The sequence below is a fragment of the Podospora bellae-mahoneyi genome, chromosome 7 (assembly GCF_035222275.1).
Source record: "Podospora bellae-mahoneyi strain CBS 112042 chromosome 7, whole genome shotgun sequence".
NCBI classification, from domain to species: Eukaryota; Fungi; Ascomycota; class Sordariomycetes; order Sordariales; family Podosporaceae; genus Podospora; species Podospora bellae-mahoneyi.
Window position 1 is genome coordinate 3,458,772 of NC_085886.1, and position 26,231 is coordinate 3,485,002.

Consider the following 26,231-nt stretch of genomic DNA (forward strand, 5'->3'; position numbering starts at 1 on the left):
AAACTATAAATATCGTGAAAAAACATGATAAGAAATGATAGTAGAGGAGATATTAAGGGAAAATAATAGTTAGAGGGAAAATTAAAATGAATCGCAAGAATATTGAAGTATAGCAAAGACTTGAGAGGGGAAAAATTATAAAAGGATTTTTACAAAAAGATAAATCAAAGTGTCTTTTAGGTAATGAAGGTGAGACAATAACAAAAACGCTATGATTATCATTTTAGCAAGGTATTAAAGCCTATATTATAAGAATAGAGTATTAAAACTATATGTTTTTAAAAAGAGGAAAAATACTAACAAGAAAAAGTTATTTTTAATCTTTTTTTATTTAATTAGATTTGTAATAATAAGATGAAGCTATCAAAGTTATTCATTTTCAAATAGAGGAAAGATATTAAAGGAAATATTTATTGAAGGTAAAGATTATTATGTCAAACTTTTATCTTTTTTATTTCATTTCTTTCTTTTTCCCAATCATTTCCTTTTCCCTATTCCCTCCTCTTTTTATTACTCCTCCCTTTAATCGAAAGTAGAAAAAAACTATTTTTTATTCATTTACTATTATTTGTTTACGATTAACTTACTGTTCTTCTTATTTTTATTTTTGTTTTTATTTAATGTTTTTGATTAAGAATTAAATTTATAGTAGTATAATTTAACTTGAATAATTCCCTATTATCAAGATCCCGACGAGTAATGATTGTCTTTACCAGGATTAAACTATAAATAATAAATACCTTCATATTAATAGTTTCTCTATTTTTGATTGAATTCCGTTTGTTTCTATGTAATAAAAGTATCATTGTATTACTCAAGTCTTGGTTTTTAAGGAACGTTACAAAAGATCGGCAATGACTTCAACCGTATTTATTATTAAATTAACGTAATTAAATTTATATCTCAGAATTAATTCAATATATAGACAAATTTTGATAGTAATGAATCCGTTTGACGATTTTGAAAAGCTATGCCCGAAAAACGAATTATTAAACCACTTAACGAGACTGTATTTAATTAAATGAATTACTAACAAGTTAAAAATATAATTGGTAATTGTTATACCCATGTTAATATTTTTCAAAAGTATTTACAATGTTTTTACTTCTCGTTTTTGTCAAATCCAGAGAAACTGGTCAAAGAAAAGGTGAATACTTATATATTTAAAATGTAAAATGAAAATCTTGAGGTACTACACATAGTGTAATAAATGAGGAAATATCATAATAATATTGATATATTTAAGTATAATGAAGTTATATACGGTAATGAAATGTTGAATCTAAATGTATTTTTATAAATACCTCTTTAATTATTAAAAATATAATCAAGTTAGGAAATGAATCAATAAGAATGGTAAATGAAGGTTTTTAAATAGGGTCTATAGTAATCTTGGACCAATCCTATATAATAAAATCAAGGACTCCCTCGATTCAATTAAAAGTCTTTCTAATCACAAAGCTTTCAGTTATTCAAATAGTAAAGTCGATAACCATTGAATTAGATTAAGCAATAAGTTTTCTCAAAGAAAATGTTATTATGCAATAATGATTAATAAATATTGAAAAGAGCATGGAGTAAGTAAAAATAGAGAAAAATAATATGAATATTTATAATCAAGAATAGAACTATATGATTTATTTTATAGGCCTTGATAAAAAAAGATTTAATAAAACGCTTTTTTCTTCTTAAACAGTTTACCTGATCATTGAATAATTTTACTTTATAAATTAAATAAACAATAAGAATAAATGTGTTACTCACGTAATATATGTAGGAAGAGGAATATTAAACTAACGTAATTTTAAATATTAAGAATACATAAAACAAAACTTTTTCTTTTTTTAATTTCCCTTTAAATTCATCACTTCCCTCTTAATAGCCCTTCAATTATAGATTACACTGTATATTACTCGCTCTTGGATTTTTTTCTTAAAAGTAATATTATTAAGATTTTTTTAAAGTCTATTTACGATATACAGTTAAAAGAATTCTTCATCATTAAGAAATTCATTTTTCTTTATAATTTCATTAAAAAACTTATTCTGAAAAAATATCTTTAAAGTATTTATAAAGTTTATGATTTTAATCTCCCGCATAGTGTTTTCCTGCTTTGAAGTAATGATATTTTTGATTCATTCGCTTCAGTTTTAATCTAATTACTGATTTAGAAAATTATATTATAGAAAAATAATTTCATTAAATCAACATTACTTTTATAATATCATTTTTAACTAATATTATTCAGTATCTTTTCCTAACTTAAGACTAACGATTTCCCTTGATCGAACTTATATTTACCAAAGTAAGCTTAAGCGTTTACTAACGTTAATTTATTTCGACCTTGTAACGTAGATTCTTCGTTGTTCTTTTAAAATAGCTATTCCCTACTTCGCTTATTTTACTTATAAATTCTTTTATATCGTCTTACCCTCTAAATCCTCTTGCTATTTAAAGTATATTTACCGTACTTTTCCGTACCATAACGTCCTCGGAATTACCCTTCGGTAATTATCCTATATTATTTTTAATACGATACCTTGAAGGCGGAGCTTAAGTTTAGTTAAAAATAAACGGAAGTTAATACTATTAATGCTTACTGTATTTTCAAAAAGGCCAAAATTATTAATAAAAAAGTCCGGCGTTTATATAAATGAAAGAAAATATAGTTCGAGAAAATATTACGGGCCATATTCCGGGGTTTTAATACCGTAAAGGAATTAGAAAGGCTAGAGCGTTAAGAGGCCGTAAATACTATTACCTCGCTTACTTTCGGCTTATCTTTTAATTAGTCTTTTATTCCTCCGAACTAATTATTCTATAACTTTACCGGCTTTAGCGTAGCCGGTCCTTCTTTTTTAATTACGTAAGGTACCGCCTATAATATACTTTCTTTTTTTAAAATAATTAAAGTACGTAGCGTTACTTATACCAAGTCTCCTTTATACTTCCTAACTTTATAATATAGTATATAGTACGCCGATTATTTTATCGGAGACGTAAGTTCGATTTTTATTAAAGTTCTCCGTATTTTAAATTAAAGAAAATACTTTTTTACTTTAAAGTACGATTTTTATTTGCGGTAATGAAAATCTATAGCGTTGATTAGGTTTAGATTCCTTCTTACTTTTTCATTTTATAATATAGTATATAATACATTATTTCCTTTATTAAAGGTATAAGTTCGATTCCTATTAAGGTTTTTTTAAATTTAAAAATATTTAGTAAGGTTCTTTTAAGCTTAAATTCATTTTCATTTACTTAGGTTTTAATCGGTTTAAATATTACCGGTAAAAAAGAATTTTATTTAAGTAATTAAAATATATTTATAGTTCCTACAAATTATTTACAACCGAATATCCTAACTTTTATATTGAATTTTTTTTTCGTCCTCCGTTATTACCTATATATTAACTTCATCTACCGGTAATACGGGCTCTAGAAGTAAAATATAGAGAGTATATAACTATAAACGTATCGTGCTAAATAGTTGCAGTTTAAATACCGTCTTTAATATTCTTTTTAAACTTTAAATAAGCTTACTTTCCTATAATTTAACTTTTCATTAGATTTTTTAGTACGTAAATTACATATAGAAAGGAACATTATATTTTTTCCTTTAAAATAAAGTTCTTTAAGCTTTTTAGTATTATAGTATTTCCGTATTCTTTCTTTTATAAACTTTAATTTTTATTTAAATTTACCGTAAAGTATATATATTTCATTTACTTTAACTTTAGCTTTAAATATTTTAATATTTAACCTTCACTATAGATTTATCTTATATTAGAAATTAAAAAAAAAGGTATAACTTTCGTAATCTTTATTAATAATATATTATATATTAAATATATTATAAATAATAGTTTCATCTAATTGTCTGGCTTTAAATTAAAATAATTCTATAAATCTTATTTTATAATTTAATTAAGCCGTTCCATTTAACTATCTGTTTAAAGGTAATAAGCCGAAAATACTTTATTTATTACCTTTAACTTTACTAATAATATTTTTGAAAATTTTAATATAAATTCAATATTACGATCTCTAATAAACTCTTTTAATTATATATATATTACTATAATATACTATAGTATTACGTCCGCTAATTACTTTACTAACCAGATCTTTTTATATGATAAGAAATATATTTATTTAATAAGCCTATCGATTATTATTATTATATTATTATACTTAACGCCGGTTACTATATTCTTAAACTTTAGTAATTTAATAGTAAAGTCTATCGTAATTAAATTCTATAGCCGTTCCGCTATTAGTAATAACTTTGGAAATCCGTAAAGCTTATATTTTATAACTTTTAATTTTTCGTATATATAGTATAATTAAACAAGATTTTTTAACGTCGGTTTTAATTTTTAATTAATTAAAGGATTATTTAATTTTTTATAGTTTTAATAATATTTATATATTCTCCGAACTTCGATCTTTAAATATCTATTATTAATACCGTCCTATTACCTAATTTTATATATATTCGATTTTTCTATTATAGTGCTCCTTAATTATCTTTTTAAATACTTCATAACTTTAGTTTTTCTTATTAATATTAGTTAATAATATCGTTACTTAATTTCCTTTAATACTTATTAAAAGTAATTTTCTTATAATATATCATATAATACTTTATTTACGGTTATAATAGATACTTAAAAGTATTATTTAGCGCTTCTTTAAATAATAATAGTAATTTCCTAAATATACTTTTATAATAATTTATATACCGGTTAAGTACGTTTACTTTAGAGTTTTCCGAACCCTTTTTATAATTAATTTAAAAAATAAATTCCGAAAAAAAAACTTTAATTATTATATTTATTACGCGTTAAGGACTTTCGTAATAATGAAGTATCGTAAATTCTTATAATCCGTATATACCTATATTTCGTACTTAATATTATTAAAGTATAGCCTTTATTTTTTAAATACTTTAATAATAATAAATAATTTTTATTCTAGATTAAATAGTTTTAACGTATTCCTTTAAGTTTCTTAAAAAAAAAGATCATTAAGTATAATTTGCTATCGTTATTTCGCTATCCTAATTATTTACCGATCGTATACTTTAATATATTTACTTTAACTTCGAATAATTCATTAAGGTCTAGTAATTTAAATACCGGGTTCTTTAAAATAATGTTTTTTAATATTTAAAAGGCTTATTCTTTTTTTGATTTTTACCGGAATTCTATATTTTTCTTATTTATATAATTAAAAAGTTATAAGGTCCTTACGTATTTTTAAATAAATATTTAATAAAAGTTCGTAAATCCTAAAAACTCTTTAACGTATATTTATAATTACGGTGCAAGTTAGTTTTTAATTACCGTAATTTTTCTAGGCTTCATATAAACCTTATTTAATAATATTGAATTTTTTAAAATATATTATTTTTTATATATAAAACTAACTTTTCTATTTATTAATAAAAAGTTTAGTTTTATATAGCACGTCGAACATCTTTTATATTTATTATTTATATTCCTTTAAAGTACGTAAGTGAATAAAAACGTTATTAAAATAGTATATTAATACTTTATTAAAGTATTTCTGTATTATATAACTAACTAAAGATTAAAATATTATAAGTATAATAATTAATCCAAATAGTATTATGAAATTCTCAAAATGATTGGAGGATATATAAAACGTTATTTTTTATTTTTTTTTTTTAAATCCGTTTATAAATATATTTAATAAATATAGTTAAGTATATAAAATATTATATTTTTACTAAATAACTTCGTAATTTAAATATTAATAATAGTAAGTGATTATTTTTTACTATTTTATTATTTAGCTATCTGTAATTTATATATATTTATAAATTTTTATTTTTTTTCGGTACGAAAAAAACGGGGTATTTTATTAACGATATATATTTCCTAATATATGTTTTCTTTAAATTCTTGTTTAAATATTTCCGTAGCTCTTTACTTTATTTATGATTAATATAATAAACTTTAAATAACCGTAATTTAATTTTTCTTTTAACTTAATTTTATAGTTTTTTAATCTTTACTTTAATAACTTCTTTAAATATTTAACCGTAAAACCTAAGTATTTTTAATACTCTACCGATATTACCTTTTTCTCGCTCTTTTCTATATTATTATAGTGAATATATTTATTAATATCGAATATTTTTAATAACGTTATTAACTTTATTTTTTTAATTTAAATTATAGTCTTCATATTATAATTATTTTAAAATTATATCCCTTAAGGGTCCTATATTTATAATATTTAAAAATAATATTTTTTTTATAAACTCTTTACGTAGAAAATAGTTTTTATATAACAATTTTTTTCTTTTCTTTTATAATATTTAGGCTTAATACCCAGACTATAGCGAAATTAGGTTTATTTTTATACTACCGTTTATTAATATTATTATTTAAAGATCTTTTTATTATATAGTAACCTAAAGACATTTATCTTTTTTATTTTTTTATATAATAGCAATTTCGTTAATAAATATTGGGTCGTTATTTTATACTTTCGCCTTATATTAATACCTTTAAAATACCGTTCGTAGTCCGTTAAAGGGTAATAATTCCCGCGAAGGGCCGTAAATAATTTTTTAAATCATTATATCGTTTAATAATATTTCTTTATTCTAAATTATTTAATAATATAAAGTTTTCTAACTATGCTCGCTTAATTTCCTTTTACTTTCCGTTTTTTATTTCCTTAATATTTTTTTTATATCCTCGTTCGATAATAGTTTTTTTACTTAATTTTATATTTTTTATTTTGATAATATTATTTAATTTTCTCTTATAAATCTATAATATAATTTAAACTTAAATATTATTTTATGATTTTTTTTCAAAAATATATATTATCGTCCGTATTTTAACTATTTATATATTTAATATAATTTTTTATATATTTTGATATAATCTATATAATTTAAAGGTTATTCTTTAATTCGACCGGATTTTAAATTTTTTATAAAAAATAATTATTAAGGTCTTTTCATTAAATCTTTTCTTATTTAATTATATTTCCTTAATTAATTATAATTTACTTTTTTTATTTATTTTATATACCGGTCATTAACTATATGATAATTCATTTTAATAATACTTTATATATTTGTATATAATATATTAAAACTAAAGTACTTTTTAGTATTTTAATTATTTAAAATACTATTATATTATATTTTCTAATAAAGTATATATTATACAAATATTAATATCATTTTCAATACCTTTATAATTTTTTAATTAATAATCTTTTTACTTTTTAATACTTTTTAATTTTTATATATAAGCTTTATAAACTATGATATATTTTATAAAATAAAGATTTTATATTTATTATATTACCTTTCCGGTATTACTTATTTAATAGATTTTTATATAAAATTATTACCTTTAATAACTTCGATAATAATTTTTATAATAATTTATATTAATTAATCTTATAATATTTATATTTAAAGATTTCTTTCCTTATATATTACCTTTAGCTTTTCTATCATTTTTTATAGTTCCTAGAACTTTACTTCCTTTTATTCGGCGTACTAATTAAAGTTTTTTTTAAAGCTTATTACTTTACTTTGTTAATATTTAATAATTATTATTTTTATAACCTTCGGTCCCCTTATTATAATAATTTTATAATTTCTTTTTAAATTAAATTATTTAAATATTTAATAATTTTTTAAAAATATTTTACTTTATTATAATTAAAATACTTAAAATTATTTTTATTTTAACCCCGGCCGATCCGTATAATTATAATAATGTATTTATTAATAATATTAAGCTTCGACTTTTTATATAATTTATCTTTTACTTTTTCCTTCAGGCTATTATAAAAAGATCATATTAATCCTGTATCGTTAATAGTATTATATAAATTATTAATTTTAAATAAAATGATATAATTAGCCGTTAAACGCGTTTAATATAGATTTATAAGTTTTTTCTATACGCGCTTTACTTTATTATATTTCTTAAATATTTTTTAAACTTAATTTTAAAAATATTATAATTTTTAAAGTATTTTATAATCATTTTTTCTTTAATTTGCCGGCTTTTCCTTATAATAATTTTTAGGGATAGGCTCGAACTATACGAAAGCCCTATCTTTAAATTTAATAATTATAAAAATTACTTTTAACTTTTTATTAATAAATTAGTTTAAGTATTAATAAAAATAAGTTTAAATTAAATTAAAAACCTTTTAAGCTTTACTTTTCTTCCTTTATAATACTTTAGGATCGGAAATTTAGATATTATTTTAAGTAAAATTAATAAGGTAATAATTTACTCCCGATTTTATTAAGCTTCGTCTTTAGGTTCCTTATAACGCTATATAATTTACTTTATAATAAATTAAGTATTAGTATTTACGGAAGATCCCTCGCTATCCGGGTTAAGTAAGATATTTTTTATTTTTAAACGTTTTTAGGTTCGGCTATAATAATAAAAAAATATTTTTAATTTCTTTATAATAAAGTTAAAGTAAATATATAATGTATTACGAACCTCTATTTAAATCTCTAAAAAGGATATTAATTAAAGGTATTTTTAAATAATTTTAATTCGGTATAATTAAATAATATATAATAAATAGTTTATTTTAATTATAATAATTAAAATATTACAATTATAGTTTATATTATATATTACGGAATTATTTATCTATATTAACTAATTCCTTTATATATATAGACCTAATGCTAAGCCCTGAATCATTCTATTCTTTAAGGATCATGGCTGATTCTCGAGAATCACAATGATTCCCAGGAATCATTTAGGATTCCTTATGCCCTAGATAATCCACCTTTTATTGGTCCATCCTCCTGTCCTATAATTGGTTCTACTAGCGATTAGCTGTGCGTCTTGTGCCCCGCATATGGTCCGTCCTGCCTGTTGGCTTAACTGTGACATTCGGTACAGCTAAACAGTGTACAACAATGGCTTGTCTCAATCACAATAGCTAGATACCAACGATTATGACTTGTATTGCATACTGCGGAACTGTCTATCTACACCAGCCAGTTCCTCCGTATATATAGACCTTGTGCCAAGCCTTGATCAGTCTCCCAAGCATACTGATCAGTCGTCCTTTACTGTGATTGGCTCTCTTATACGTTCTCCTGGATGGCCCCTGCTTCCGTGGCCCCACAACCCGTCCTGTACCAGGGTTGTGACACCTTCCGTTTATTTATAAAAGTTTTAAATTAAATAAGATATAGAGTAATTTTCAATGATGAAATAAAAATAGTAATTTCTTTTAAGTTCTATATTCCTATAGTAATAAATTTACACTTTCTTTTTAAGCGTAGAATTACGTTACCTAACCCTTTATTTATAATTTCTAGGATCGTTGATAATATACTTTTCGCTTAATTATATGCTTAGTTTTGCAGAATAAGAGTAGGCTTTTAGAGTTCCTTAGAAACAAAGTATTACGCCCAGACTCCCACACTGGTGCGTTAGAGTTAGGGTCTGTTGGTGAAGGGTTTATGTTGGCAGAAAGTTATGTTGCGCTGGGCAATAAGGGTGGAGTAAGACTTGTTGCCTCATAGTCTGAGAATCAGAGAAAGACTTAGATTGCAAGCAGTCTAGGGGAACACATACTTTCTCACATCGGGATGGCACCTTTCTGAGGGGGCCATCACTCGCGGCAGCATTATTGCAGATCCAGTGCACCCCTAACTGACGCTCTTCAAACCATCCTCCTCAGTTGAAGCCACTACGGTAACGAAGTCCCACTTCATAAATAGAAGCGACGAACCAGACCATCCTACGGCACTTTTTAGTATCTTTATCAACCTCTTTGGTCTCTGGAACGAAGATCTATTCCACAATGACCGCAAAAGACCAATCCTTGCTTACTCAATTCGGGGTTTGCAGACATCGTCCTTCATGCTTAGCGATGAGCTCAAGCTCAAAGTCATACCTGAGACTGAACGCGTGTCGCAATTTTTGAAGACGAGCAAGAACCAAGCATCTGTGTTCATGGTAATGGGTATCAAATCGATCCGCGGTGCCGGTGTCAAAACCGAATCCAACAAAGGGCGGGGTTGGGCTGTTGAGCTGAGTGTTGGGCTTGAGACTGGAGACAGCGAAGGGAAGGCCACGATATTCGCATTTGAGCTGACGCGACTCAAGCTCTCTGACTCAGGTGACCTCATGACCTTTGGGGCCGACTTGGAAACTCTTGATAAACTACAGAGCAGACTGGACAAGGAGTTTGGAGAGGCCACATTCACAGTCTTCCGCACAATCGATGAATAAACCAGAGAGTCTTGTCAAACCGTCGTACCGAGCCCGGCTTGTGTCGATTTGTTGACAGCTGGTTCGGCAAGAATAGATCGCGTCTCTTCTGCGTAACTAGTTCCGAAGTCTCTCAATTTCATTTAGCCACCAATCTATATACACACATCCGTCTTATTCAACAAACAGGCTCTTCGCGCTTATTGTCACCCACTATGCTTCGTCATGGTTGACGTGAACTCTAGCTTGTTGTCCCTACATGTATCTTTGCTGCCAGGCTTGGCTCATAGCCTGGAACTGCTCATTCATGTGTTGCTTGTAGCACGGAATAGCAGGTCCTCTAGGATCTATCATTCCGAGCTACAGCAGCGGTATTTTGCCCTTTCATACCCCGAAGACACGGTCCGGGTGGCAATATCTAGCTAGATTATATGACTGGTATATCTCTTCTGACCCTTGTTGGCCTCACATTTGTTGGAGGGCCAACATCTTCACATGCTTGGAACGAGCCGGGTAATATAGTTTCAGGGTCAATGTGGCCAGGAAGCTATGGTAGAAGTGGTTGATTGAAGTCGGTCAAGAAGAATCATTCCGCCTGCGAAAGTTTTCTGGGTGAAGCCGTATCTTCAAGCAAGTCACCGGTCGTGACATTGATGAATGACAAGGTTGGAGGAGGAGCATTGGGCCCGTCGAGCGTTTTTGTCGAGATATAGGCGGTGGTTTATAAACAGCTCCACATAGAATCGGACTGCGAATGGGAAGAATAGTATGATAAAGAAAGTAAATGCTTCGTGGGTGCTGTGTAGGGGACCTGGCTCCCGTTCGAGGGAGTGCAACAGTTTGCTCCACGCGAGGTCGGCCTGGTCGACAGCAAAGGTCATGATAATTGAAGGGATGGGAATGGCGGTGGGGGCCAATTTGTGCAAGGTAAATTGGGTGTATCACCAGGTTGAGTCAGCAAGTTGGGTAACTGATGAGAATCTTGACGAAGGCAGCGTTTCTGGATCTTCTTGTACAACATTGTGTTCGGGAAACCCGACGTATTGAGTGGTTATCTTGCGCCACTCCGTCTTGCCGAGTGAGACTGTGCCACCGCCAGCTGGGTCTGCACATAGCCCTACCATCACCCACCAGCAGGGCAGTGAGTTGGTGCCCGAATGCCGATTGGATTGCGGGGTTACATTGGAGTTCAATTCAAACCCCAGCCCTTGTGGCCCAGAATCGGCACAGCCTCCAGATCTCATTGAGCCCCCCACCAATGCTGGTCATAAGCGCTTAACTGGAGGTCCCTTGATAACCTGCAACCCATAAAAGAACCGATGAGAATCCGCTTGCCTCGACAAATATAGGTGGTCTGGAGCCTTGCACAAGATGAAATTCAATCTCACCCGCGTCATATCTTCAAGAGCACCCGACGGGAGGTTGGTTGTTGAACGGGTACCAGTACTATGAATGGAGACAAAGACAAGATTGGGCAAATGCATTTTCACTTGTCTACTGCAAGTGATCAATATTCCCTCATCTGTCACTGGTGATGGTGATCGCTGCAGCGTCTTGTGGTCGACATGCGTCTGTTGGGCGCATACCCGGCACGCTTGTGGCACAATAATGACCACTTAGAATAGGCCACCCTAGTCCCATTCTTTCTAGCGTGGCCAGCTGTGCCACTTGGGTGGATGTAGGTGGACCAAAATAACCAGCCCCTTGCCTTTTTTGGTGTACGCATATGTAGGATATCCCATTTCTACTGGAGGTGTGGGCCGCGGGATTGGCAACGAAGGGTGCAAGATGAGTACGTGGGTGTAAGACTTATGAGTGGCACAGCGTGAGAAAATGGGCATATCACCAAGTGTCGGGTGTTTAGAAGTGCGAAGCTTCTTCTGGCTTTCCCACCTCACTTCTTCCTCTGCTCCTTACCCCAGATCCTCCTGGTCGACACTCGCGATCTCTTGTCGATACCCCGAGCGCCAGGCACAATGGTTTCCCAGCAAGAACTAGATGCGATTGTTGACGACCATGCCAGTCTCAAAAAGATCACTCTTAAAGTATATGAGTGGCACCTGCAGAGAAAGAGAATATATCAAGCTGACATCTCAACGCAGGTCACAGTGGGCGTCTTCTTTGCCTTGTCCATCCTGTCGGTAGTTGCAAGAGTAGCCATCCGCCTCAAGACGCTGAGGCGATTATCTTTGGATGATTATCTCTTGTTTATGGCAGCCACAGCCCTAACGGTGACAACCGGCCTGCTTCTTCACAGCTGCGACCGCATCTATCTCTCGGCCGCGCTCCAAAAAGACCCAGCACTAGCCTTTCTAATTAGTTCGGAGCTCTTGATGGACCTTCTGAATCATGCAACACAGCAGTTTCACACCTTCCTCATCCTTGCATGGACCGCAATCTTCTTCGTCAAATTCTCCTTTCTCGCCTTCTTCCGGCAATTGATCTGGAAGACAAGGGTCCAACGCTATTACTGGGCCGTAGTAGGGATCACCATCGTCTCGTACCTTTTCTTTGTGGCAGAGCCATTTATTCTGTGTTCCGAATTTGGGATTAAGGCTCGTAAGTTCTTCTCAATACTTCTTACTTCCACCAGTCAAGAGCGGTGTTCATTTGCATAGACATCAACTAATCATGAGTAGTTTCCTGTTTTTCTCCTTCAAAAAACATCCTCTACATATCTCTGACCGGCGTCGTGACCGGCCTGGACGCAACCACCGACCTCATGATTGTTAGTATCCCAATCATTATTCTCTACCAAGCAAAGATCCGGACCCGACAAAAGGTGGCCCTTGGGATGTTTCTCTGCCTGTCCTTGGTCATGGTGTGTATTGCCATCACAAGGGCCAGCAAAATTAAAGGAGCACAGGGCATCGATATCCCGTGGGAGTTCTTCTGGCAGTTCATGGAAGCCACTATCGCAGTGCTAATGGGCTCGTTGACTGTTTTCCGCACCTTACTCGCATTTCAAACGAACAAGAATTCAGAAGAGCGGAAAGGAGCGGCAGGCCCGAGCCCTAAATCGCGAGCTTTGTTTTCCTTTCACGAACGCATGAGGCGATGGCGGGAAAAAAGGGCACAGCATAGTGACGAGGAGTCTCTCAGCGACCTCCCGCAGATCCCAAGTGCTACTATGTCGGGAATGCGTACCTTTATACGGCGCAATAACCGTGATGAGGGCCTTGAAACTTCGGCTGGCACCGTGAGAGTCCTCTCGCAGAACGACACACTGGCCGAGAAATTCGATGCCTCTTCGCACCACCGTGTCGCTGTGACACCCAACAAGCAAGATGACCATCGCGTCGACTCTCGACAGGGCAACGGGGTATCGTGGCCTTTGCCAAGCTCTGGATATGTGCTCATATCGACTGAAATCAGACAAGAACAGTTAACCACGGAGAGGGACGAGCTACACTCATCCCATATGACCAGCCTGGCTGGTTCAACAGTCCAAGGGGACTGGGAGAGCACTTATCGCGAAAGCGGTCAGCCTGGATCTGTGTATCGGGATAGCCGCCAGTACACCTACAACCCGCAGATGTCGCGATAGCCTACGATGAATAACAATGAGGCGACGGTTGGCAACCCCGTTGCGTGGAAGCATGTGGCCCCAATGAGTCCTATTCGACCGAGATCGAGGAGCTAAAGGCGTGGACTCCGAGAGCTTATAATAAAGATGTGTGGCAAGCTCAGATACTGCCCGGGTGGCCTGCAGTAATAGCTGTAATAGGATGGCGAAGGACGCAGGGGGGCCAAAATACCTACCTCGGTACTTTCTCGCGGATCGCAAGGGGCGGAATTCTCAGGCATTGGCTGGCAGCTATCGACTGTGATAGCGGATGATTTAGCGCGGGATGAGGCATTGGAGTCATGCAAGAAAGCATCATCCCCCGTGATGATCGCCTTCTCGTTCTGAATGAGAACCGGAACGGTCGTGGGGCAGTGACGCCCGGGTCATGAACATGGCTAATACTGCATTGTGCCAAAGCGTTGATATCAATTTAGATAAACACATACATAGACCGTACATACAAGGCAGACAGCTATTTTACTTATTTATTGCTCAGTATATTTAAATCATCTTCACGCTTACTGCACCAACAAACAGTTTGTGTGCCAAATTATACATGCTCTACATTCGAGTCACACTGCAAGTAAAATCGAAGTTGGAGCCGTTGATTGAAAAAAAAAAAAAGCAGACCGCCACAACAAACCTACATAACGAGAGTGCTGTTCAGTCAATTTTGCTGTTACATTATCTAAATGAAAGTCCATGACACTTCAGTCTTCCCCACGTCCAAACTACCCACAAGCTCCTTGAAAACCTTTGGGCTGACATCGATCCCACCGGGGGGGCACGAAGGGCACTTGTCACGGACAACGGCAGTGACCTTCTTGCCATCGTGGCCCTTGATGGAAACCCTGCGGCCACAAGCATCGCCGGCACCTTGACCGCTCACCAGTGCCGATGAAATAGCCACGATGTTGTGAGTATAACCCTTGCCACTGTCGTCGTGACCACAGGCACCAGGTCCGACTTCGTAGTACGTCATGTGTCCGTGGCGGTTGTATTTATTTTCGTCTCCATTGCGTTTGGTGGCACACTCCGTGTCCCGGAGCTGGATCTTGAGAGCAGCGGGCACCGCAACTTGCTGCTCGGCATGGGCCATGTCCATGTTGATAGGGCTGGCGAGAGCACCAACAATGAACACGGCCAAGGAAACAGCGGAGGTCCTCATTATGGTGATTTAGTTTGGAAAGAGTGTATGGGGGCAGTTATTGTAGTGTGTGAGTGGCTGAAGCGGACAGTTTCAAAGTTGTAATGATTGTGTGCGAGGTGCTTTGTAGTACGATTTGGAAAGAGTGTGTGGTCTGAACAGCGAAATCTGACTGCGGAGAAGGAGCGTGGTTGTTGGATCTTCTTACCATGTTCGGGTTGGCATGATAACTTACTTATATTGCGCAGTTTCGTATCGGAGCCAGATTAAACGGAGGTGCCACTTGAGTGAACAGAGTCGTTCACGCTTGGCTGAAAGCTACCGGGATCGACGAGGTCACCGCTTGACGCGCCGACCGCTTTAGCGTCGTTGAGTCAGTGCCACTCCATCCTGCTGGCACCAGAACAGAAGGCCCGGTCAGTGTACCAGCCTGATTCCGACCCTACCCGACCGTTCCTCATTCCTCGATGACAGTGATGGATCCGGGGATGGTGCTTGAGATGAGAGTCGTGACGACCTGGTTCATGATCAATCCGGCAGCATTCTTGGAAGTTCCGCGCCGTAGGTGTCATGCCCCTGAATTAGTCGAGCAACAACAGGGAGTGAGATAATGGAACACCGGATATTATTACTGTTCCCAACGCCACTTTGATGCAGCTATGTGCCAAAACCGACAAAGCTACAGGCGCCGTGAGCCCAAAATGTATAGGATAGATAAGCCTCCAATCAAGACTAGCTAAGAAGCTCCCTGATGTCTTCAATCCTCTGGACCCTCTTTTCCTCATCTGACATCATTCCAAGGGACGAGGCACTACGAGTAAGAGGAACTCATGTCAGCAAACTGATTGCAGGGGCCTTGGAGGTGGCTAGAGACTCACATGAACTTTTTCCTTTCTTGTATCTTGAGCATCCTCTCCTCCACGCTGCCCTTTGCAATGAAGCGGTAAATCTTGACCTCGTCATCTTGACCCATCCGGTGTACTCTGTCGATAGCTTGCGCCTCGATTGCGAAACTCCACCAAGGGTCCATCATAAACACCCTTTTTGCCATGGTAAGGTTCAGTCCAACCCCGCCTGCCTTAAGACTGAGCAAGAGCACGGTAAATCGTTTGGACTCTTTGAACTCCTCGAGTACAGCGGCCCGGGCCTTTTGGCTCATTGAACCATCCAGTCGCACGAAATGCATGTTGGCTTGGGTGAGAGCTGGTTCGATGAGAGAAAGAAACGACGTGAACTGACTGAAGACGACGGACTTAATTGTAGGGTGTCCCTTCCGCAGCTCACGTAGTTTCTTGATGAGTGTCACAATCTTTGCAGAAGAGTTGTTGACCCCGAGGCGCTGCAGCATAACACGCGGCCCATCACCAGGCCTTCCATCATCGAGATCATCATCATGACGGACAACCTCGAATAAATCTCGGTTGTTGATAGGCTCACGACACTGGAAACACCTTGGCAACTCGTTCTTGTCTGTTTGATACTGGATATAGTCAAGCAAGCACTTTTTGCAAGCGGAATGCCAACACCCAGTTACGGTTTGGTCAATGATCGGTTCCTCGGCGCAAATGGGACACTCGTTGGACGCCTCGTCTCGGATCTGGTTCAGCACATGGGCGCCGAAAGCGTTGGAGTCGGCGGCATCATCTGTCGTCGCTGTAAAGCGTTCGATGAGGGCCTGGAGATCCATATCGTCTGCCAATCCGGCAGCCGCGTCTGCAGCGGCAGCAGCTTCTTCGTCATCTGCATTGGCACTGAGATGGCGAACGAGGACAGGGTGACAACAGGATTGTCTAAGACGTAAAATCTGGGCAAAGATGCTGGTAAAAGCCTTCATCACAGTGCCTGCCTCCACATTGGCATTGAATGTGCGCTTGGCCCTGGTGAAGACATACTCGTACACGTCGCGCTCAGCCTTGGAAAGCTCGATGTCGACAATTTCGACGTGTTTCGGCAGAAGTGGAACCAGTGGTAAACCGTCGGGAGTCTTCATGTCCTTCGTCCGCCTCATCACCAAGGGTTCTAAGACCGTTTGGACAACATCCAAGGCCCGCACAAAATCTTTGGATTCAAATGGCACCGTGATGAACGTACGCCAAAAAGAAAAGTTATTCCAGGGCTCCACCCGCAGAAACCGGACGAGGCTGAATAGGTCCTCTAGCTTGTTCACAATCGGGGTGCCCGTCAGCGCCCATCTGTGCTCCGCCATAATTTCATAACAAGCTCTTGAAGTTTTGGCCTGTCGATTCTTGATATTGTGTGCCTCGTCCAAGATAACCCGGAAGAAGTTGAGTGAAAAGAGACCACGAGTGGTTGCCCTGTCACCACCTTTTGATGCAATCTGAGTGAATTCCGACAACACCACACCATAGCTGGTGATGATTAGATCCGGAGCATTTTCGGCGTTGGCTTCAGAGCATAAGGTCAAGAGATCAGCATTTTTCTCGGCTCCATAGTAGACCATGGACTTCAGGGTGCCCTCCTTTGAAGCCTTCTCGGCTTCACTCTGCCACTGGGCCAGCAGGGACATTGGCGCGACAACCAGGGTCGTACATGGGGCGTTGGCTGCGATACTTGCGCCATTGATGACGGACAGACGGGGAAGCTGATTAACAAAGCCAACTGGGTGAGGAGGAGACTGCCGTGCTTTCACTGCCACATCGGACCTATGCGAATGAATCAGGCTGAGCATTTGGATCGTTTTTCCCAACCCCATTTCATCAGCCAGAATACCTCCCAGACAGTGCTGTTCTTGACGCGGGAATTCTAAAGATAAATCTCCCGAGTATGGGTTGATATAAAATGCAGGTTGATCGGGGACCTGGGGCAGGTCTTTATCATCGTAGTCCTTCAGAGGCCAGGTGTACTCTTCCCAAAGAGGATGCATAGACTCCTCATGCTCCTTGTTTTGCTGGTCCTTTTCCTTCGCCATCATCCAATACAGAGACTGTTTTTGATAGGGACGAAGAGTCATGGCAAAGGTATCAGCTGGCTCGGCCTCGGGCGTATTGAAGTCGAATGACTGGGCTTTCTTGTAGAGCGCGTCAAGCTGGTCTTGCTCAAGTTCTTGCCCATCTTCGTTCTCGTCAGAGTTCGGAGAAGAGGATGGGTTGTCTTGAGACTCTGACCGGGTTGTTGGTTTTTCCTTTTCTTTCTTATCCTCCATTTCGGCCGCCTGAAGTAGTTCTCGACGTCGATGTTTGGCGGCGGCAGAATTGGCTCGGGTTGGAACCAGGTTGATCTCCTGGAAGAGCTTGACGAGAGCTACCTGCCGCAGCCGCAAACTCTTTTCCTCTGTCGACTCGCCTTGATCGAACGGACTGGCATCTCTATTATCGGCGACTTGGAACCCCCTTCCAAGAAAACAAGACCGTAAGAGCGAACATCTGAGCTGGAGATAAACAGTGTCGTTTGTCCGAAGCCGGTCAGGAGCATATACACATATGCCCTCGAATTTGCATATCTTTTGGTCCATCAAAGTCGAGACCCAATCAGCGGTTTCTTTTGCCAGACGGCCGATCTCTCGACCAGTCCTATCAGAGAAGCGGACAATCACATCGTTCCTCTTCGCAGTAGCGGCCGTGAGCTTGGATTGTACTTTGGTCTTGGGAGGCTGGATCTTATGACGTTCAATCATGACTATATCTCCATGCTTCACAAGACCAGCGCCACTTCGTGTTGCCCAGCCTTCGGCACCAAAGGCGCCGATATAGCGTGATTCAGGCATCGAGTAGAATGTGGCTGGCGTTTGGTGAGGCACCTTCGGACTGGCTTTGTTGCTTTGTGTGGGGGACTTGTGGTCGGGTCGTATCGGGGCAGTTGGCGGGGCCTTCCTTTTCAGGGTCCTCCAGGTGCCGTCAAGATAGAGGTTGATTGCCCTCTCGATATTGTCCCCGCAATGTTCTTTGATGATGGTGATGATGTCGGGGCTGACGGTCTCGCCAACGAAGCTCTCGAAGGTAGGTTGGTCAAAAGCTATCACGGCGGGATTCATGTCGGAAGTAGCAGCAGTTTTCGGGAACTCATTTGGTGGTGGGGACGAGAGGTTCGCATATTGAGTCGCATGTTCTTCTTGAGGTTGTGCGCCGGAAAAGAAGCGGCGTCTTTTGTTTGGGGGTTCGTCTGAGTCGGCAAAGTCCATATTGAAAGCAGGTGGGTGTCGCTGAGCAAGAGGATGGTGGCGGTACGTATCCGTGGTTTTTAACGTTGCATGGTTGCATGTGGAAGACGCGCCGAGTCAACGGGACCGCGAATTTTGGCGTTGCTGATCCACAAAATCAGGTGACCGTGTTGCTAATTAATTTAACGGTCAGGACCCGCTATTTCGTCATTGAAGTTCAAAGACAATTATTCCTAGCGATCCGTTGCAATTGACGAAAATGGCCATCGCTTTGATCCCCAAGGTACACAGTATGTTTGCTGTTCCTCACCCAAAACGCCGCAACAGAATGGAAAGGGTTTTGACTTTGACTTGCAGGATGGAGCCACTGCGCTAGGGCGCCTCACAAACACTATCTATGTATCGGTCGATTCGAACTGCTGGCCATGGCCTGAAGTGGATGGCCCCCCGATGGGTTCGAGAATGCCGTCGCGGCATTGTCACAGATGCCGATGTGACTCAGTCCCGCGACTACTGTCTAAACCAGCTCAAGTACGTCTCCATCCACCACCTTCGAGGCAAATAAGAGACTGACGCCCCTTTGCAGACATAGCGATTATGAGACCTACTTGATACGGCAGTTTGTTCCGCGGTCAGCAAACGATGCATACCATGCGCTCCGGACACTCAATCTCGAGCTTGCTCGGCTTCCCGAAACCGTCTCCAACCCCACCATCGGCCGACTGCGCATCCAGTTCTGGCGTGACACAATCGAGAGGGTCTTTGCTGGAAGCCCGCCTCGAGAACCTATCGCCATCTTGTTGCACAGTGCTATTGCGCAATTGAAGTCCAGGGCTGGGGATGGAAGTGCCAGCTCTCTCAAATTCTGGCTGCTGAGGTTTCTCAAAACAAGGGAACGGCACATGGAGAACAGGCCCTTCGTCAGTTTGGCCGCTCTGGAGGACTATTCCGAGAATACCTACGCGACCTTGATGTACATGACGCTGGCTTTCATGCCCATGCGGTCTGTCCACATGGATCACCTCGCCAGCCATATTGGCAAAGCTTGCGGTATTGTCGCGACACTACGGGGAATTCCAGTGCTCGCGGCACCTTCAACGCCCATCCAGGGTCCCTCAGGGGCCAATCTCGGGAGCACCCGAAGCCCGGCGCTTCTGCTTCCCCTGGATGTCATGGCGGATGCAGGCTTGAAAGAGGAAGATGTCTTTCGAATGGGTCCTAACGCTGAGGGACTTCAGGATGCTGTTTTCCACGTCGCCACGCGTGCCAATGATCATCTTATTACAGCCCGGGAGATGCTCAAGAACCTGAGGTTGGGAAAAGGGCCTGATCACGACTATGAACACGAAGGCGAAGCCGAACATGTGTATTCATCTGCTGCACACAACGTCGAGACTGCTGGTTCCGATATCAAGCGTGGCTTTGGTGTGTTGCTGGAGGCTGTTGCAGCCGGGGATTATCTGAAGCGTTTGGAAAACGCCAACTTTGACCCCTTCAAGGTAAAGAAAAGTTGGAAGCTTCCCTGGTCATTATGGCAGGCGCTTAGGCATGAGCAAATTTGATGATCTGTCACGAGCAGTTGTGTAGATGATGCCAGAGATCTCTGTTTGCCTTGAATCCAAATGAACCCAATTGTTCTACATTAGAGCCAAACCAGGGGCGCCGGTGTTCATGAAGCATTCGTTTTTTATTTTGGTTTGATGAGTGCTGGACCATCACGGTGTTGTCTCAGGCTCTGGAGAAATCTAGTATTACCAGCCTCATCGTTGTATTCTGGTTTTCGACCCTCTCCCAAGGTGTGATGCTGAGCTGTCGTTCTCGCGCCTTCAATAAGCGGCTGTAGCCGAGACTAGAATCCACCATGATGGGAAACACAGCGAGAGCATCAGAGAATTTTGCTTGCCAGACTCCACATCCCGCAGTTGAAAGTCAACGGAACCAGCTACATGGTGGAGTCCTTTCGTTCTCAACCCAAGGGATCCAGGGAATCCAGGAATCCAGGGAATCCAGGGACATATCCGTTGACAGGGCGCTAGCGAGCCATGGATCAAGGAAGGAAGTCCCAGAGCGAGGATTGATGCGTATTTACGTCCTCAACATAACAAAGTATTGAGCCACACTGCCACTGAATCCTGTTATTTCAATTATCTTGCGAGTTGTTGCCTTGCATTTTGCAAAGCTAGTAGGTTAGCCACAGTGCCACTGACCCAGGACTCGCATACGGGATGAAAGCCGAGGATCGTCGAGAGTCTAGGCCACAATGCGCTCTCAATGTTTACTCGATATTTACTCGATAGTTTTATTTTGGCGAGACCGTCAATGACCCAGGTGTCCGGGGGAAAAACCCCCGGGTCGGCGGGGCCCCGTAGCGGGTGCCACTTCCGAGTTTCGGCCCGGTCCCCCTCATCCCTTTGGCTGGTAAAAAGGTCCCATTTCGGTGGGGCCACTTTTGAACCAATAGGAGAGCAATCTCTAAGCGAACTATTCTACAACCGCTAAATAAGCGCTACAAAAAGAGAAATGGTACCTGAAAAGCACTATTCTTATAGCGACCCTTAGCGAGTGTGGTGCTATAGTTCACTGTCACTTACATGCTTATTTTGTGGCAGAGCAGCCCCACCGAAATTGAACTTTTTGCCCAGCCAAAGGGATAAAATGTCGGCTCCTTCCGACATCACGGACTCGGCCGTCCTAAAGCCAGTTTGTCCGACCCCAGCGATTTCAGGTGCGTCAAACACATGAATTATGAATGGGGTTTTTTCCCAGTTTTTTTCCTCAAACGTCCCATCGCAGGCCGCCTGAAGCCCTGGTGCCCTGGTACTCAGAATAGAGCCTGATGGCGTTTTGTTGCTGGAGTTGACGAATTGCCCAATGACATCTTTGATAAGGTTTCCGTTTACACACCATCAGTAAACCGCCCGAGTTGGTCTGCAGGTTAAAAAATCGTTTGGCTGGGAGGTTCCTGGAATTACCTAACTGGAACTGCAACCTGGTGCATCTGGGCATCAGGTGGCACATGAGGCTCTCACCCAGACTGCTCGATGCAACGCACAACGCCCGGCGGAACATGCCATCTCCGAGGAAGTCTGAACTTGGCAGAGACACGTGGTTTTGGGAGACTTTTGGATGATTTATGTCACGCGGTACTCTGAGGGCCTGTGTTATTTATTTTAGCGGATAACCAGTACCGAGCGTAGATACGATATACGCACTGTTGAAGATTTTAGAGATATCTGAGCATGGCGTCATAGGGCTGCATCTTAGCGCAGAAGCAGAAATGGCGGGGAAAATTAATACCATCCAGGCGAGGGGTTCCCGCACAACTCTTGTTTTTCAGTCTCTTTGCACAACAAACGTCAGCTTGCCGGGGAGCAGCGAGAAATTTGCAGTGGACAAAGGAAAGGGGGACGAATGTTCGACTCGCTTGGCTTCTTCGGCCGCTTTCCAAGCAGTCGGTGCAAGCTTGGAATATGGGGCAAACAAAGCCAATTCCATGGAACAGAACCTTTGCCGCACACAAAATTTTCCCCCGAGGTGGAGCCCCAGGATTTTGGGAAGAGGTCACTGGGTCACCGGGTGACCCTGGATTTTGCCTTGACAGTCTCTCCAGCGGAGCCCAAAGAGCTTGAAGCTTGAAAGCTGGCATCCAGTTTGTGAGCTCATGCAAGCCTTGTGACTAGTAGGTTGGCTTTCAGCATTAGCCCGTGACCTGAAAAGCGTGCCTCCAGCCCCAGTCCACCACTCACTTGCAAGTTGGAAGAAAGGAACGACGGCAGATCGCAGACCTGGAACATGCGGTTGCCATTGTCCTCATTATTCCCTGGAGAGATGGGGCTCTTCGGTAAGCTCGGAGCATTGACATTTGCTTTCCGGATGTCTCACTCAGCACTGATCTCGGCTTCGGCGAGGACTCGGTATGGATACCGACTGTGGTGCTGACTGGCCCGGGCAGTGGAGTGACCTGACATGCGGGATCGACCAGGTGAAGATCCGCTCTGCACATGGAAGAGGTAGTGTAAGGGGTGCTCCAGATCGATGCTTGGTACGAACCACTGTCTGTCTTTGTGCAAGTATTTTTCCACCCAACCTATATGAGCCCACGTCACCGTCAAAACTCATCAAGCACTTAGAACCGCCGGGGCACACAGCATCAAAACAAGTGCTACTCTGGCTGCGCAATGATGAGAAGCCTTTCCTGGACTCATGCTGTCAAGACGATGTGGACCGGAAGTGGGCTACAAGGTTCACACAACAAAAGGGATCGATCGATGGCGGAGCAACAAGGTCCAGCTGGTCGGTTTTGTTCGCGGCCCTGCCGCTCGCTCAGTCGGTGGTGGGCTGTCCAGGTGGAACCCTTTAAGCCCTGGCCATCTATTACACATAATTACTTGATGGAAAAGGCCGGACTGGTCCCCGGGGACATACAAATACTCTGACGAGCCTGCATCCTGCTCTTGCGTCAGACCTGAGGAATTGTTGGTAGATTTATAGCTGTGCTCTTTCAGACCATAGACGTTATCCCACCACTGGCTGACCCCATCTTCACTTTCCAGTCAAAAAACGAGCCACGGACACTCGATTAAATACCACGCGTCGAAGGCGAACTACCTCTTGTTGACATTTCATGGATATTGGAGACAGGGAAAACCACCGCAACGAGGATTTTCCACGAAAACCAAGGGCGCCACCTCAACACCTAGCAACTGGACCACTTTCAGCAGTTTTGGCTTTCGCAGGTGACACGGCAGCTCTGACACACACACTGCGCGGAGCGCTCGAGCTACCTATCCTCCCGTGACACCTTCCCCGCATTCTCTAGGCCTTTCTAGGCCTCAGCAGAAGCGGCGTATCCAGCAGCAGGCCGCCTGCAGCCGGTAGTAGCCCCGTGCCTGCCCCGAGCCCACCCCGCCATTGGCAGGGGCTTCCCTAACTTGGAAATCAATAATAGAACAGCCAACATGCCACACCGGGTAGCCAACTTCTTCCGGTCGTCGACCCATTCCCTGGAGCACCAAGTTTCGAATTTCACCAAAAAGTCATCCTCGGGTTCCCGGAGACGGGCTTCCCCACCCGGCAACGGAAGAAGTACGGGCTCAGAGCTAGTGGCCTATACATCTGAAGAGGAGCTTGACGATTCCCATGCTCCGCCCTACGTTCCCCGCTTGAAGATGGGCGACTCCCGGACCAGCAGTTTTACCTCGGATTCACACAAAGAAAAGGATCATGGGCACCACCACCGGCTCTCGTTTCCCGGCATGCATTTTGGGCGGTCCAACAAGGAGAGCCATGTACACACCCCCGCCTCGCTGGACTGGAAGCTCGAGTCTCCGCCCATCGTCATGTACGGGAATGCCGAGAACAGCACCGGCGCTCTGCTATCCGGGCAGCTCTTTCTCCACATCAAGGATGAAGTCCTGGAGATCGAATCGTTTACAGCGACGCTCACTATCCGGGTATCGCAAAAGAAGCCTTTTGCCAACCATTGTGCCGAGTGCACCAGTCAGTGTACCGAGATCAAAAAATGGTCTATGCTCGAGCACCCCTTGGTGATGATGAGAGGTAGGTGATGTTTGAGATGTGGCCTTGCAAATCTCATAAGCTGACACCGTGTCACATTAGGCCAACATTCGTTCCCATTCTCTGTGCTCATGGAGGGCCATTTACCTGCCAGCATGGAAACTCCTCTCGTCTCGATCTCATACGAGTTCAAAGCCGAAGCCATTCCCAGGAGCAACGGCATCACCCCGGTACCGCCCATCAGGCTCGAAAAGGTGCTCGATGTCAAACGCAGTCTCCCAGCATCCGAGATACCACATCACTCCATCCGAGTGTTCCCTCCCACCAACATCAAGGCCAGTGCGCACTACCCTCACGTCATACACCCGATTGGAAGCTACACTTTGGCACTTCGACTGGATGGAATCTCTAAGCTCAATCCAAGGGTGAACACGATAGAATACTGGAAACTCAAGAAGCTCACGTGGCGACTGGAGGAAACGATCAAGACGGTAGCACCGGCATGCGGTCGGCACAGTCCCAGATTGGGAGATAGTGAGGAGGGTGCGCAGCCCAAGAAAGGCATCGTTCGTAGCGACACGCGGATCATTGGTGAAAAGACGCTGTTCTCGGGCTGGAAAAGTGACTATACCAGCGCCAATGACGCCAAGGTGGAGCTCGAGCTGGAGTACAGCCTAGGGAAGCACGCCAGGTCTGCCTGTGATACCAAGAGCCAGGATGGGACCGAGGTGAGTCACCAGCTGATGGTGGAGATGGTGGTCTCTCAGGAATGGGCGCCAGTGAACAAGCCCTCTCTGGTCACTCACACCGGGGTTGGACGCATCCTGCGCATGCATTTCGGCACCATTTTGACGGAGCGTGGGGGCATTGGGATCAGCTGGGATAACGAAGCCCCGCCTATTTATCAAGATGTGCCCCCCAGCCCGCCCGCTTATTCTCAAGAAACCAATCTGCACAGCGACGCGTCAATTGCCGAGATGATTGAGCCACTGGATGGCGCTCTGACAGCGGGCCCGGTGCACAGGTTGGTGGTGGAAGAGGAAGGAGGAAGCTCTCGCGGTCATCGGAGGGCAAGTTCTGAAGGGAGGTGAAAAGCCCCTTTCAGCTGGGCCCGGACGTTCCACTGCAGTCAGACTGGTGGGAAACCTCCACCCTATGGTCAACAAGCGTGCATTTTCGAAAAGGGAGACGGCGAGCAATGGGCTTGACAGCGGCGTTTATTTGTTTTGTTTGCATTATACCCCTGGGAACAGCGTCAGCAGCACGCATGGCAGTTCTATCTACAATCTTGCAATTTGGGCGTTTTTTTCTGTTTGGACTTGTTTCAGGGACTCAAAAAAAGGAAGGAGGAGCGGGGATGAGAGCAATCGGTCAGTTTGGTGTCTATAGAGCAAGAGTTGTTGCGTCTTCAAAGGGTCTGGCATCTCCTCGGCTGGAGCATTCAAGAAAAGGGCGTTGGGAGGCAAGGAAATTGAAAAAGGGGAAGGGTCTGCATCTGTCATGATTCATGGCCATGATCGAGAGAGTGGGAACAAAGGTGTATATATATTGTACATACTCCCACAATGAAAACAACACGAACATAAGAGTCTATTGCTCTTTTGCTTTTTTTCCAAAATT

The 26,231-nt window shown here is 40.8% G+C and overlaps 7 protein-coding genes across 7 annotated transcripts; 4 read left to right on the forward strand and 3 right to left on the reverse strand.

The window, feature by feature from the left end:
• Positions 1-9,911: 9,911 nt before the first annotated feature.
• QC761_0112170 (uncharacterized protein) lies at positions 9,912-10,283 on the forward strand (the record flags this gene model as incomplete). Its single annotated transcript, XM_062873232.1, has 1 exon — positions 9,912-10,283. The coding sequence occupies one exon, from the start codon at positions 9,912-9,914 to the stop codon at positions 10,281-10,283; it is 372 nt and encodes a 123-aa protein (XP_062728790.1).
• Positions 10,284-10,897: 614 nt separating this feature from the next.
• QC761_701600 (uncharacterized protein) lies at positions 10,898-11,143 on the reverse strand (the record flags this gene model as incomplete). The annotated part of the gene is made up of 1 exon (XM_062881748.1): positions 10,898-11,143. One exon carries the CDS (start codon positions 11,141-11,143, stop codon positions 10,898-10,900), a length of 246 nt encoding a protein of 81 aa, XP_062728791.1.
• A 484-nt stretch (positions 11,144-11,627) lies between these two features.
• On the forward strand, positions 11,628-14,359 carry QC761_701590 (uncharacterized protein). The gene is made up of 3 exons (XM_062881747.1): positions 11,628-12,307; positions 12,365-12,821; positions 12,902-14,359. The coding sequence occupies exons 1-3, from the start codon at positions 12,239-12,241 to the stop codon at positions 13,807-13,809; spliced, it is 1,434 nt and encodes a 477-aa protein (XP_062728792.1). The 5' UTR covers positions 11,628-12,238; the 3' UTR covers positions 13,810-14,359.
• Positions 14,360-14,518: 159 nt separating this feature from the next.
• On the reverse strand, positions 14,519-14,998 carry QC761_701580 (uncharacterized protein; the record flags this gene model as incomplete). Its single annotated transcript, XM_062881746.1, has 1 exon — positions 14,519-14,998. The coding sequence occupies one exon, from the start codon at positions 14,996-14,998 to the stop codon at positions 14,519-14,521; it is 480 nt and encodes a 159-aa protein (XP_062728793.1).
• Positions 14,999-15,470: 472 nt separating this feature from the next.
• On the reverse strand, positions 15,471-19,232 carry RAD5 (DNA helicase rad5). The gene is made up of 2 exons (XM_062881745.1): positions 15,856-19,232; positions 15,471-15,788 (listed from the first exon to the last, which is right to left on the reverse strand). Exons 1-2 carry the CDS (start codon positions 19,113-19,115, stop codon positions 15,710-15,712), a joined length of 3,339 nt encoding a protein of 1,112 aa, XP_062728794.1. The 5' UTR covers positions 19,116-19,232; the 3' UTR covers positions 15,471-15,709.
• A 106-nt stretch (positions 19,233-19,338) lies between these two features.
• QC761_701560 (uncharacterized protein) lies at positions 19,339-20,857 on the forward strand. Its single transcript, XM_062881744.1, has 2 exons — positions 19,339-19,625; positions 19,681-20,857. Exons 1-2 carry the CDS (start codon positions 19,492-19,494, stop codon positions 20,654-20,656), a joined length of 1,110 nt encoding a protein of 369 aa, XP_062728795.1. The 5' UTR covers positions 19,339-19,491; the 3' UTR covers positions 20,657-20,857.
• Positions 20,858-23,642: 2,785 nt separating this feature from the next.
• LDB19 (Endocytosis regulator) lies at positions 23,643-26,220 on the forward strand. Its single transcript, XM_062881743.1, has 2 exons — positions 23,643-24,653; positions 24,714-26,220. Exons 1-2 carry the CDS (start codon positions 24,053-24,055, stop codon positions 25,700-25,702), a joined length of 1,590 nt encoding a protein of 529 aa, XP_062728796.1. The 5' UTR covers positions 23,643-24,052; the 3' UTR covers positions 25,703-26,220.
• The last annotated feature ends 11 nt before the right edge of the window (positions 26,221-26,231 follow it).

Excerpts from the sequence above, each read along its gene's own strand:
- QC761_701590 (XM_062881747.1), top strand. The coding sequence starts at position 12,239 with ATGGTTTCCCAGCAAGAACTAGATGCGATTGTTGACGACCATGCCAGT. Across the intron at positions 12,308-12,364 it reads TCAAAAAGATCACTCTTAAA|GTCACAGTGGGCGTCTTCTT; the intron begins GTATATGAGTGG and ends ATCTCAACGCAG. Across the intron at positions 12,822-12,901 it reads CGAATTTGGGATTAAGGCTC|TTTCCTGTTTTTCTCCTTCA; the intron begins GTAAGTTCTTCT and ends AATCATGAGTAG.
- RAD5 (XM_062881745.1), bottom strand. The coding sequence starts at position 19,115 with ATGGACTTTGCCGACTCAGACGAACCCCCAAACAAAAGACGCCGCTTC. Across the intron at positions 15,789-15,855 it reads CAAGAAAGGAAAAAGTTCAT|TGCCTCGTCCCTTGGAATGA; the intron begins GTGAGTCTCTAG and ends TCTTACTCGTAG.
- QC761_701560 (XM_062881744.1), top strand. The coding sequence starts at position 19,492 with ATGTATCGGTCGATTCGAACTGCTGGCCATGGCCTGAAGTGGATGGCC. Across the intron at positions 19,626-19,680 it reads TACTGTCTAAACCAGCTCAA|ACATAGCGATTATGAGACCT; the intron begins GTACGTCTCCAT and ends GCCCCTTTGCAG.
- LDB19 (XM_062881743.1), top strand. The coding sequence starts at position 24,053 with ATGCCACACCGGGTAGCCAACTTCTTCCGGTCGTCGACCCATTCCCTG. Across the intron at positions 24,654-24,713 it reads CCCCTTGGTGATGATGAGAG|GCCAACATTCGTTCCCATTC; the intron begins GTAGGTGATGTT and ends GTGTCACATTAG.